General features: G+C 43.4%; 1 protein-coding gene and 1 long non-coding RNA gene across 4 annotated transcripts in view; both read left to right on the top strand.

The window, feature by feature from the left end:
* Positions 1-2323, top strand: part of ZCCHC7 (zinc finger CCHC-type containing 7) — a 168112-nt gene extending 165789 nt beyond the window's left edge. For all 3 annotated transcript variants that reach the window (XM_048503934.1, XM_048503932.1, XM_048503933.1), the window contains 2 exons: positions 98-215; positions 1394-2323. In XM_048503934.1, the coding sequence (XP_048359891.1) occupies positions 98-215; positions 1394-1839 (564 nt within the window). In that variant the 3' untranslated portion in view covers positions 1840-2323. The remainder of the gene's footprint in view (positions 1-97; positions 216-1393) is intronic.
* Positions 2324-2348: 25 nt separating this feature from the next.
* LOC125436708 lies at positions 2349-6972 on the top strand. Its single transcript, XR_007245110.1, has 3 exons — positions 2349-3630; positions 5838-6116; positions 6561-6972. It is a non-coding gene; the product is annotated as an uncharacterized LOC125436708 (long non-coding RNA).
* Positions 6973-13727: the final 6755 nt, after the last annotated feature.

Below are 13727 nucleotides of genomic sequence, written 5' to 3'. Positions count from 1 at the left end.
GAGGAAGCATTTTTGCCTGGTACAGTTTTGAGTTATTGAACCCAAAGTAGGAAAAGGTATCTGTCAAAGAACTAACATTTTAAAATATAACTTACAGGAATGTTCAGAGAAGCGGATGTTTGGAGGAACTTTCCCTACTTTTCCTTTCATCTATTACTATGATAATAAATATGATATCAAGAGGAGCTTTCGAAACGCAAAGAAAAAAGTACAAGGTATCACATACATTTCATGATTTTATTGTTGTCTAATAGGCAGGTTGCCTATTAACAGAAGTAGTAAACATATTTGTACTAATCTGATTGAAAATTAAAATAAGTAGAATCAGGATTATTTCAGAATTGAGTCTAGTCATACTTTCCCTTTGAAATATGATGTCTCCAAAGACAATTCTGGCCTTATCTTGTTTAGTATTCAATGTTGGTTCCTTGGTGAGAAACTGAAGTCTCCGTTTATTTCTGTGCTTTTGAGCTGCAAGCAATAAAAGTATAGTAAAGAACCAAACATTATTTCCAAGGTAAAAATGAGCAGATGAATGTTGGAGAACACAAGTATTGTAATGTAGTTCCTTAAAGTGTTTCACTCGAAAACATTTCCTCAATGAGTATTCATTCAGGATTGCTACTATTTCCACCCTATATATGACTAACAGTGCAATCCCAAAGAGAGTTACTCCAGTCTAAGGCCATTTATTTCAGTTGTCTTAGACTGAAGTGATTCTCTTTAGGATTGTACTAATCCACTAAGTACCTGCAGATTTGCCATCAAACTTCCCATTTGGAGATTTCTCTATATAAGGTTGAATGTTTGTTTATTGGGCTGGGATACCCTTCATGCTGGTATGAACACACTGAGAGAACATATCTGTGACACCTATTTTATCATTGTCAGTTGGCTTTTCTCTTCAGTTGAATAAGTGGGATAGGCAAGTATCCATTTGTTGCCAGAGTATTTAATAACAGTGGGCTGGATCTGGCAATCCAAAAGCTGAAAGATTGTGGATTCCTCCCAACAGATGTTATAGACTACAATTCCCATCATCCCCTGCCAGCATGGTGCTGGCAGGGGATGATGGGAACTGTAGTCCATAACATCTGGAGGGCCGGGAGCGTGACACCTAGAAGGGAGGGGGAAAGCAATAACTACCCACCCACCCCACACACATATTGCGGTCCCTTGACCATTGGGGCTGTTAGTTCGCACAAATTCCATGACCCTGGGAATCAACTTTCCCAGTGCTGGGAGAGAACTAGTGCAGGGAAAAAAACAGGAAAGATTTGCTCACTAATTGCAGGCTCCAGCCATTTAATGCAGGTGCTGTTACATATGCAGTGAAGCTTTTATGCTCTAATAGTGTGACTTCTTAAGTATTAGCCAATGTTGTATTTTACAGAACTTCAGGACGCCGGCCTTCTTCCCATAGCACTGAAGAGACCGCGTGTGGACGATGACCAGAAGGTCCACGCCCGTAAGAAAAAAGGGAAACTGTTGAAGGAACACAACAGAAGAGCGGAAAAGCATCACAGAAAGAAGTCCCATGCAGACAAACTCAAAGGAAGGAAACACAAGAAAGGCGTCCAAAGCCACTGTCCCATAGAGGAAAACTTCCCCAGAGGAGGCCACTCGAAAGCTCCAAAGTGGCACAAGAAACCCAGCGCGCACTTTGACGTTTCCGCAAATGGGGACAAACCAGAAATCGCCAAGGCTTCCTTGGAGGCAGCAAAAAAACGGAAAAAAAAGAAAAAACAGGACTACACAGTCAGTAGCTCCACCAGGGATGAAAGTTTATTTCTTATAAAACAGAGAAAAAAGAAATCCAAACAGAAACCTAGTATATGATCTGGTGGTGAGACGATAGCTTGGGAGTGGGCAGGGCTTCCCTTCAGGCAAGGCTGTGGCCAAACCTCTCCATGTTACAGTGTAGCGCATCAGACCATCTAAGCGGAGGCTGGGATACCAAAAAGCAGAGAGGCTTGTCTGGGCCGTTGCTCAGAGGGGCATCTCTTGGTCTGTGATAGTGATTCATGTGTGCATCAGTACCGGTGTGTTTTCTGCAATGTCTGTATTTGGATTAAAGGTGTTTGGACGTTGGGAGTTAGTTTGGGTGGCAAAGTTGAAAGCAAAGGGAGAAATCCGTTCCTCTCCGTTTCCTGCAGCCTTTTTACAAATCTTGTGATTTATTCAAGCCCCTGCTGAGATCACTTGGTTTAGGGTGTTGTGGGGGGGTTCCGGGTTGTGTGGCCGTGTTCCAGTAGCATTTTCTCCCGACGTTTCACCTGCATCTGATGCCAGCCTCAGGTGCAGGAGAAAAGGCTACTGGGACATGGCCACACAACCCGGAAACCCCCCACAACACCTTAGTGATTCCAGTTGTGAAAGCTTTCAACAATATCACTTGGCTTCCTTGCATTGTAGTTTTTAAAGAGCAGCTTTTTCAGCTAGGGAAATTTGCAGAGGGATATGGACACAACAAGAAATGAACTTGGAATGGTTGCACGCGTGCAGCAGAAGACTGTTTGATTCACGAACCCTTTTTGCCAGCTTATGCAGGGACGGGATACACATTATCCCCTTTTGCATTGGTCCCTACATCGGTAGTGGCTTCATTCAGTTTTCATAGTTTATCGTCTAAGCTGGGAAAAAGCGGGAGTTAACTTCTCCCCCCCCCCCCACCATCCCCATACCTTTACACATCCCTCTGTTCTTTCCCCAAGCTCCCAGTTCCTCTACCAGGGGTAAGCTGTGTTTACAGCAGAATAAAGACTGAATGGAAACAGTTCCTCATGACCCTGTGATCCCCGATCCAAGTTATCCCCTCTGACTACTGTCAGAAGCCCCCAGGAGATCTCCTGTGATTCTCCTGACATCTCTGCCTAATCCCTCATGAAATGTCTGCAATAGATTTTTTTTGGGGGGGGGGGGACCGCAAGAGGGTTCTCCTTTTTCATCCTGATTTCTTTTCATGCCAAGCTCTGTCGGAATGCTTCTGTCTCATGCTGATGGCATCCTTCTGTCTTAGAATCTGCTGCAGTGTCTTCAGTTTGTCCTCTAGGGGTGGCCAACCTATGGCACTCCAGATGTTCATGGACTACAATCCCATCAGCTCCACCAGCATAGCCAATGAGCCAGGCTGGCAGTGGCTGATGGGAATTGTAGTCTATGAACATCTGGAGTGCCATAGGTTGCCCACCCCAGGCCCTTCTCCACAAGTTTTAAGTAGCATGTCTGGTCGGAAAGCAGATCCCTTTTCTTTTTCTTTTATTTTGTTTTTTAGTAGAAAGAGTAAAATCCTGAAACCTCACACACTGGGACTTTCAAGTAGATGGTTTTCAGGATTTTGTCTCCCTGCTTATTTAACTTAGCCAACTAGTATAGCAATGATTAAAAATCTAACTATGGATTTAAATATTGGATTAAATTTTTTTGTACAAAGTAGGTGTTAAGTTTTTGAAGGATGTAATCAAGTAAAAACTGATCTGTTCTCAGAAATAAATTGTTTTTACAACTTTCTGTTTCTTTAAAACCATGCATTTCTGTCCAATTGAACCAGTTAATTTTGTTACAGGAATAAATGCAATATCCAAGGGGGAAAGTGACAGTGACTTTGTTTTATTTGCCTTGGGAAATTCGGTATGTAACGTTGTCTTACATTCATACTATCAAATGATGTTAGCTGCAGCAAGAGCTGTTTTTACCCATTCTCTTTTCTGACAGACATTAATCTCCTTGTTGTAAAAAGTGTTGTGAAGCTGTCCTGGGCAATAGCAGGTCAGTGCTGAAATCCTGTTGTCATGGATAAACCTCTTTTCTCTTATCATAAACATTGAAGCTGTCTTTTAATGCTCCTTGAAGTTGAACGCATCACAATGATTTTGCTGATTTCATGCCACTGGCCTGTCTAGCTTGCTATTTTCTGCCCTGTCTGGAAGCAGGTCTCCCTAGGTCCTAAGCAGAGAGACATAATTCCCAGCACCTTCTACCTGAAGTGGTAGACTGGGCTGCAGGAGCAAGCGTTGCTTCCGAAGAGCTCAGGAGGCACTAACTTTATTTCTGCAAAAGAGTTCCTCTCTGAAACTCTTGCTTCCATTTCAACCTCCTGGCAGGAAATTTCCCAAACTTTTGTGACTGTCTCCAGTCTCCTGGTGAGCTGCCTTTTGTGACTGGCTACCTTCTCATCTTGTCAAGTTGGTGGTGCCCGCTGTCTGTTTTCAGAAGCCAGAAGTGTCCACATGCTCGATCTCGGTGTGGTACCTGCTCCTGTAGTAAAGATTCCTACAAAGAAGAATGTCCAGGGATGCCCCAAGCAGAGGCCTGCCAGATTTCTCCCAGAGTGGTGCTGAAGGCATCTCGTTGCCCTTGAGGTGCCTCCTGTGGCAACTCAGGCAGCGTCACTACACTTACTTCAGGTGGCTCCTCAATGTCCCTGTTTGCATTTGCTTGGCAGACGGCACTCTGGCAGATGAATCCTCAGCAGCCTCAGGCCCTGTGGGACTGTCCGTCCCAGCATCAATGACAAGAGATGGAAAGTGCAAGATATTTCCTCCCAAGACTGCCTGCAGTTAAAGCAGAGCAAGAAGGCAGGAGCACCTCACAAGGAGCCCCATTGGGCATCAGAGGAACATTTCCCCCAGTCATAACAGAACAGGGGAGGAGTACCTCATGATAAATCTCATTGGGCATCAAGGGAATGTGTTCCCCAGAGAAAGGTAGAAGTTCCTCCTCTGGAAGGAGAAAAAATATGGGAGGTGAGAGTAATGGCGTACTTGGCGTACTTTGGGGGGACAGAGGGGGCAGCTGCCCCAGGCGCCACTTTAAAGTGTAACATGGGGGGGTGCATTTGGCTAATCTCCTCCACTCTTTCCCCCAGGGGCAAGCAACTGTATTGGGCTGCAGAAGCCTGAGCAGGCAGACTCAGAGGTACACCTCTGGCCCCGCCGCTGACGTCTGTGGCAGACTGCGGCAGCCCGGCTTGCTGCTACACCCTACCTCCTCCTGTACCCCCACCCACCAGCATCCGCTTGTTTGCCTTCCCCCATCTGCCAGCCTGCCTCCATTTTGGGGGAGGGCACAATTTGGGGGGGGGGTGCAATTTCAGTATTTGCCTTTGAGTGCCATTTCCTGCAGGTATGCCATTAGGAGTGAGTCCATTAGTGGAAGAATAAAGGGGTGGAGCCACTTCCCTTATTTAAAGGGAAGCAGCTCCACCCCTTTATTCTTTCACTAATGGACTCACTTCTAATGGAGCTTTCACTAATGGACTCACTCCTAACGGACCAGAGCTCAAGCCAAGGAGGAGATCAACTCAGGAAGTTCTTTTGTCCAGGGAACCTCCTGCCAGCCAGGGGTTGCGAGCTGAGTGGCTTTTGCTGCAGCTGCCCATTCTGAATCTGCTGAAGCTTACCAAAGTCCAGTCTGAGCGAGGGTAGAGGGCCTGCGACAGGACATGCCCAGGGATGTGCCTCACCAAGCACAACGAGCAAAAATAGGGATGGAGCCGGTATCTAGGCTTCTGTTTGCATGGTGTTTTTATATGGTTAACCTTCCTAGCTGGAGTCTGCTACTTGCAGTCTGAAGTGGGTACAATCCATTCTAGAACCTCAGCACTCTGCGGTTTCATTATTGACTTATTCTTCTGCATGTGTGAACCGAGCCTCAGATCCTTCTGAATGGAAATGCCTTGAACTGAACTTGGGGCCTTCTGGGTGCAGACTATTTGCTCTTTCACTGAGCCACCATCCTTTTTATAACTATGACTGCAGAATACATGAGGGCAGCAATGAAGAGGAGTGAGGAGACTGAGCAGGTCTATAACATATTTTCTCTCTCTCTCTTCTAAGGTGGTGCAGGATTAAAGAACTTCCAGTGAAACCTTTACAATCACTGGGAGCCAATCAAAAGTGATGAATGGCAGAAATGTCAAAGCTACAGGCATGAGAAAATAACCAGATCTCACATCTCGAGAGGAAAAGTGGACAATCAGCTAGTATAATGCAACAGTCTAAGCAAAATCATTCAGTAAACATTACAGCATGCAAGCAGCATTTGATGAGACCCAAGCACAAAAATATATTTCCTGCAATTCTGATCAAGGGAAAAAAAATACAGTAAAACTTCAGGTATATTTGACGCCAGCACAAGTCACCAGTGTCTACTTTATCTCTTCAAAGCAAAGTGCACTTCAGTATGTCAGCTTTTCCACGTGTCGGGGGTTGGTTTGGTTTTTTTCTTTTCAAAGAACTGTCAGTCTTCCCTCTGAAGATGCCTGGAGCTGAATAACATCCTCATCCCAAGAGGGGATGGTGTCTCAAGGTCACAGTTGATATGCACTGGCAAAGTAGCATGAGGAAGTCTACACTGTGGGAATAAATAAAGGGCTCCCCCTCAACTTAAAGAGGTGGCAAGGAGATAGCAGAAATGGTCAGAATCTTATTTCTTCAAGAGTGGATAGGTTGGGCAAGGGTGACGAATAGGCAGGAATAACGTGCTAATAGTTAGTTGGGGGTTCCATATGTTGACCAAAAGCTGGTTTTTAAAGCTTGCTTGTCTTCTATTTGTATTAGAACGTGGATTCTATGGAAATAGACAAGTGAGTAACACCAAGGAGGTACCGTATTCTGAATAGTATTTCCAAAGCTGCTGTAGCAAACCTCCTTCAACTGAACCTGTAAAACAACTTACCCAGAATCCTCTTTTATAGTTATACCCCAAGGTAAAATCCAAGCTATCTTGGAGTTCTCATAAAAACAAATGTTTATGGTGACAGAAATCATTGTTTACCCAGAGTCTGAAAATACTTTCAAATAAGGCAGAATATTTCTTTTGAGTAGATTCACCCCATCTCTCTTGCAGGCTGAATTATTCATACCAGTGCTGTTCATTTAGAAAGCTATGGTCCCGTCCCCCAAATTTCAAAACAAACATTTAATGTTGAATGTAAGATACTAGAAAACTAATCAAATTTCATACATTCTAAAGGGGCCACCTGAAGTAATTTTAATCTTGTTTGTATCTTAGAGCATTTTTCCCCACAAGCATATTTCTCTCTGGTAGCCAGGCAGCCCAGTCCAGGGGGACAGATCCCCCTCTGGAGGCAGCGCGGGCCTATGCGGGTAGATTTGCACTTCCCAGGGAACTTACCCAGTGGAGGACAAATCTGCGGGCCCTTAGGATGCCCAGCTGCAGTGCCCAGCTCCATGTCGGTGCTCCCAAGCCACCTGGGGGTGGAGCTGACCTTCCTACACCATGGGTTAGCCCTTTGCGGGGGGCAGGGGGCTGATGCCAGAGCGTTGCTGTCCCTGCCCATCAGCCAGTCTGAATTGGACTGCAAATAATGTTCTCCAGATTATCAGGAAGAGTAATCAGGTTGTCAGAAGAGACTTAATGTCTCTAGGACACTAAAGGTGGTTTCCTGGACCAATATATTGTCTTTTGGGAAAACACGAAATATTTTTGAACTACAACATGATATGGACTGGGGTAAAAAATAAACTGCTTCATAATCGGTATATTTCTCCAGTTGTTTGTAGCCAGGTGCACTTTTTTTGTAAAAAGGAAAATGAAGTGTAAAGTGATTGCACTTTGGGGATACTGATATGTGTAAATCTGAACATGGACACAATTGTGGATAAACGAAACCTGTACCATGGCATCTAAGGTTGCCTTTAGGGATTCTATCATGAAGTCTGTGATTCATGTTAGAAACTACAGAGCTTTTTGATATGGAGGTGTGTTTTTTTCAGCTTGGTCAGAATTGTGCATATTCCATGATAACCAATTAAAATCAAAATTATGCCGTGAGGTAAATAAATTCTGTATTCTGGTACCAGTGGATAAGGTACTCTGAAGCTGCCTACCATTTGGAGAACGGGGACACGAAGCATCCGAAAAATTGCACTTCTGCTGGCTTAAATGATAGTTTACAAAAGATGGGGTTTTTTGTTTGTGAATTCTGCTGTTTAACGTTGTTCAGATGTGTTTTAAACATTTTAAAACATGTATTGGTAAATATTGAATCTTAAGCTGTTAAAACACTTTGAGACACCCCCCACCTTAATAAAAAGGACCAGTATTGTGTTTTAGCAGTTAGAATTTGAACGGTACCTTTGCATAAATTTCGAGTGAAGAATGCCCAAAATGTGGATTCTTTCACTCACATTTTCTTTCACAATTCAAAAACACCCAGCACTGCATTATTGTCTCCTTTAAACTAAAGCATCCATTCTTTCACCTAAAAAAATGGAATACTAGCACAGGACACTCTACTGTGATGCGGAAAGGAGCAGCAGAATATAGTTAATATCTCAGTGCCTCAGAAGAGTGACAGAAAGCTGATGATACACTGATGAGAAAAAAGGGACAATTGAGAACGGGGGAATGAATGAATATCACACAATGGACAATAAAATCCATTCTGTAAACTAAATTGCATGCAGTATCTACTTTCTATAAATATAGAAGCCGGTGTGCTGTCCTGCCAAGAAATGGAAATCCAGACATGAATGAACAGATTAAGTAGGTAGGGCAGTCCCAAATCTTTTTTGTGATATTACACAACTAAATTTCATAATTTCCAACATAAACTGATAGCACCCATGTTCCAGTAGATTACAGTCTTCCAACAACATTTATACTTCTAGCCTACCATTCTTTTTTCTTTCAATATGGCTAGGGGAAGTGGTCCAGATTTCTCATCATCCCGTTATTAAAAGTATTTATTTTGCCATTTTTTATACAAATAGGTTAACAGAGGTACAGAAGAAAATATAGAAATTACGTTTGTTTTGACTGATTGGTTCTCACCTCACACTACTTCAGTTTATCCCCTTGATTTCTGCACACATTTTTGCGCCTTCAGTTTTCACTTTGGTTTTTTGTTGTCCCACCCCTCAGGGGGGAGGGGGTGCTTCCTTGCTCTTTTGAGAAAACTTTTACACCAATGTTTTATGGATTCCAGTTTTGTGTCAGGTTTTTCCTCATGCGTGATGTTTTTATTGGTTTTCTTTGTCGCACCCTTTATCTTTGCCCCGCCCTTTCTCCTCCAAGATGAGTTATTTCAGTTTTTTGAAAAAGACAGCCCTAAAATACCAGTATAGCACTGCAGTTTTGTAGTGATAGTTGTAGTGATTCAGATTCTCTGAATTCCCAGCTTTCACTATTTAAAAAAGTAGGTCTCCAGCCTTTTCCCTCACAGTGAAATAATGAAAAAAGCACATTTCTGTGAGGGGAGGAGCTAGAGATTTACTGTTTTATTAAAATTAAGAACTTTTCCATATGCGCAACTTACCACAGATTTTCCCAGTGGTCAAACCTTGCATCTTGAAAATGTTTTCTGTGAAATCATTCCACACACCTCCATTCCACTCCTTGCTTTTTCGCTTTTCTCTTCAATTGCATTTATTCCACACGCTACTGCTGAGAAAGTATTGTTCTTAAGGAGGATGTCATCCATGATGCAGAAAAACAACCTCCCCCCCTCTTTTTCCTTTGGCATGGGTGCTCTAGGCTTACTGGGCAGTTGCAAGAAAATGGCAATTAAAAAATGTCCCAGCCTCCATTTCCAGTATCTGATATTTTTCTTCAGTTTTCAGTTAACATTCAGCAACTGTGAGTCCTGCATAGAGCATCATTCTCTGAAAATTATGTATGTCCTTTGCCATACATAGTGACACACCACTAATGTTCATACCATACAACGTATAGTTCTGGGCATACGTCGTTCCAGAAGATGCTGCCTCTCTGGCTTTTTTCAGGAGATTTCTCTCATGTTCAGAACTCCAGGGCCCAAAAATAGTTTCAGCAACAGAGGCCTTCGTCCATCAAATGCAGACTGTTTAAAATTATTTTCCAGCTATGTCAATGAACCAGGAAAGTTTTGTGGGTTATTAGAGGTGCAATGGGAACACTTCACCCCCCCTCCCCACTCTTAAAAAGCACTGTTAATTAGGGCTCCTGACACCTCAAAGACCAATCTCCCATAATTCGACTGTCTAATCGTCCCGTAAACGTGGTGATGCTCACCTAAAAATACATTTTATCCTCTCCTTAGGGCTTAGACACATTCTAAGCTTCAGGAACCATACTGTATGGCAAATTCAGCACTTGCTGAGGCGCCTAAATCTTAAGAGTTTCTATTGAACTCCGGCTGGATTTTCTATGCACTGTGAGTTTTTCATTTTGCCTTTTAATTTTTTACTTTAATGACTTACTTTTTAACAAAAGAACAAAGTCACAACCAAGCTTTAAAATAATAATAAATGTGTGGACCCTAAGAGGGGGAAAAAATTAAATTGACTTCAGGAAAACTCTTTAATTAAAAACTTTTGGAAAATTCCATTCAAAATGGCTGCAATATACATTTGCTCAAGGCATGGCTTGCTTCTATTGCTCTGCCCAGATTTGTGACATAAGATCTGGAAGACAGAATCTGGATAAAAACCTCTGTTGGTGACTGCAGAGGAGAGGAAAGACAGTCAAAAAGGAGAACTTTGTGCAACAACTAATTACATAATTCACTTTCCCAAGATGGGGTGAGGACACTCACTTTACAGAATTGCACAAACACATGGACGATAGGCCTGCTGTTGACTGTTAATATAAAGTAAACTGTGTCAATTAACTAGAACCCCCATGTGCAGAAGTGGTATATCTGGAGATGAGCATGAGTAGGCTACTGCCTTCATGCCCAGCTTATGAGTTTCCCAGAAGAATTTGGGTGGCCACTCCTTGAAACTAAATGCTTAATAGACCCTGACGTTGATCATGCAAGACTGTTCTTTTATATTAGAAAACTAAGATCATTGTGTGACTCAAATCCACTCAAAGGGTGTTTAATGCCTGTGAACTTCAGATGTCAGCCTATGCTTGAAATTTCACCACATATAGCATTGTATTGCAAACATGCTATAATTGTGTCCTGAAATTAGATTGGCTTTTAATTCTGTATTCTTCCGTTTACTTGAATGTCAGCATTGGAGCTTTGCAAATAATGCTTGTGTATTTGTGTAGTAGTTGTGTGTGACGGCATCATGATAACAAATAATTTTTGAAAATTCAAAATGGTTTGGTTGTGAACCAAGCAGTAAGGAAGTACTCAAAAGGGAAGGGAGTTTCAGCCTACATTCGACATAGTTCATAAACACCTTGTTTCTTTCAATGAAACTAGCAACCCAATCCTATGGGGAGGGGGCAAATCATCTTTTGGAGCTGGTGTGGGGCTGCGTTACTGCATTTGCTCACACTTACTGTGTAAATTAAAACTTGAGCAACATGCGGCAGCCAGGCTCCTTTCAGGAGCGCATAGTGGAGACCGGATCACTCCGGTCCTGTACCAACTCCATTGGCTGCCGATCGAGTTCCAGATCAGGTACAAGGTGTTTGTGTTGACATTTAAGGCTGTGAGCGGTCTTGGACCTAAATACCTGCGGGACCGCCTCTCCCCATATGGCCCCTCTAGACCCCTCCAATCGTCGGGGGGAATCTGATGGAGGTCCCCAGCCCTAGACAGGTCCGGCTGGCTACTACCAGGGCCAGGGCTTTCTCGGCCCTGGGCCCCACCTGGTGGAATTAGCTCCCATCCGAGATCAGGGCCCTGCAGGACATTGGGGAGTTCCGCAGGGCCTGTAAGACCGAGCTCTTCCGCCAGGTTTTTAGATCTTGCCAGCCGGCCTGATTGGAACATCGTGATCTCCCATGGGTGTCTTTTAAGGGTTTTTATCGCCATCTGTTTATCTTATTGCTTTTATTGTTGTAAGTTTTAACTGCTGCGGCTGAATGTTTACATTGTTTTATTGCACTGTTTTATCTGATTTATGTTGTTCGCCGCCCTGAGCCCTACTGGGAAGGGCGGGATATAAATTTAAAAATAAATAAATAAGTGGAACTTACACTAGCAGGGAGGGCAAACTGGGAGGCAGATGGGCACCGCAGAACTCCACGGTGCTCAAACCAAAAAAGCCTGCACCCCGCCAAACCCACCAACTTAAAAACTATCCACCGGAGCACGTGGGGGCAGGCTAGGGGCATTCCTGGGGCTTAACAGACTTTAGTCGCTTACCACCAGGTTTTCGAGCCAGGAACCCCCCGTAGCACTGGTCTTGGACTTATGCTACCCAAAAGGGTGGTGTAACTTTGTTTAGATCTATGGAGGTCTTTCAGGCAGCCGGGGATTCTCAGTTTTGTTCTGCCTCCTCACGCCGCCTGCAAGCCCTGTGGAGGCAGCATGGGGCAGTCATCCCAATGGTCTCTGGATTGGGCTGTAGATCTTCAGGGCCAGATGTATGACATTCAAGGGTACTAAGAGAACTCATGTAATTTTCTGAGCCTCCATTTTTGGAGGATTCTTAGAGAACAGGTGAGGTCCCAGAAGATTGGAGGCGGACAAATGTTGTCCTATCTTCAAGAAGGGAGAAAGGAAGGATCCAGGTAATTATTGACCCATCAGCTTGATGTCTAGATCTGGAAAAATGTTAGAACAAATAACTGAATAGTCCTTGGCATTTAGAGAGGATGGCTGTGATTACAAAGAGCCAGCAAGGGTTTCCCAAGAAGAAGCCATATCAGACTAGCCTTACCTCTTTTCCTTTCTTTTTTGAGAAAGTTAGTACCTTGCTGGATCAGGGGAATGCTTATCCCACACCAGAAAAAATCAAGTGATCACTGCCTCATAATAGCCTATCAACTGTCATTTTCAAGTCTTGAACCTTGATTCCTCTTCCCATAAGAAATTATTCAAGACAGCTCGCCATTGTTTCAGTTCCTGACAGAAGAAATATAAATTAAAAGCTTCTGAAATGAGAATAAAACTTTGAGGACAGTTACCAGTGTTGAAGCAGGTGTATTTATTACCGTTCTCCGCCTTTAGAATTTGCTTGCATTTAAATAGTGGCTAGGTCTAGAAATCAAAAATGAGAGGCTGCTTTTAAAATTCATGTATATAAATTTGTTTTTGAAACCAAAAGTTGTCACAGGTCCAAAAGAGTAATCAATCTATATATATATAAACACGAAATACCACTCACTGACTCACTGACTCATCAACAGAACTCAAAAACCACTGAAGCCACACACATGAAATTTGGCACACCAGTTCCGAATGTACTCCAGGTGCTCACTAAGAAAGGATTTCCCAAAATATTAACTTCCACTCGATTTATTACCTATTTACTATTTTCACTGCTCATCTCTGGCCATCTGTGCGAACATTCTAAGGGCTAACCAATCCCTCAGTCCACAGACATGCTGCACGAACATTCTAAGGGTGACAGTTCAACACCACCAGCTTCATGTCCTTCACCAACTGCACTCTACCACCACCCTCCACAACGCATGTGAACCTATTTGAAAACAAACCCATCAGTCCACAGACAGGCTATAAGGAAATATGCTGCATGTCACCCCAAAGTTCACAAACAGGCTGCAAAAAAGTATGCTGAATGTCACCCCAAAGTTAACAGACAGGCTGTGAAAAAGTACTCCACCCACCCTCACATTAACAACACTGCTACTGCCAAAAACTATCAAAACAGATTACAAACCACACTATCACCTTAGACTACTAAACATTTGTCAGGTTTTGCATATGGACATCAGATTGCTTACTGTGGAGACAAGTTTATTGCTCTCGGCCTCCGATCACCCTGTGCTTGGTGTCGTGCTCTGAAGTGGCGGGATGAAGACCCAGGAATGTGCTGCAGTGGCAGTACAGTCCAGCTCCCTGCCCTTCAACCCTA

Source organism: Sphaerodactylus townsendi, linkage group LG07, assembly GCF_021028975.2.
Source record: "Sphaerodactylus townsendi isolate TG3544 linkage group LG07, MPM_Stown_v2.3, whole genome shotgun sequence".
Classification (NCBI taxonomy): domain Eukaryota; kingdom Metazoa; phylum Chordata; class Lepidosauria; order Squamata; family Sphaerodactylidae; genus Sphaerodactylus; species Sphaerodactylus townsendi.
The sequence above is the reverse complement of the archived record's forward strand: the minus strand, read 5'-3'. Positions and strand labels throughout refer to the sequence as shown.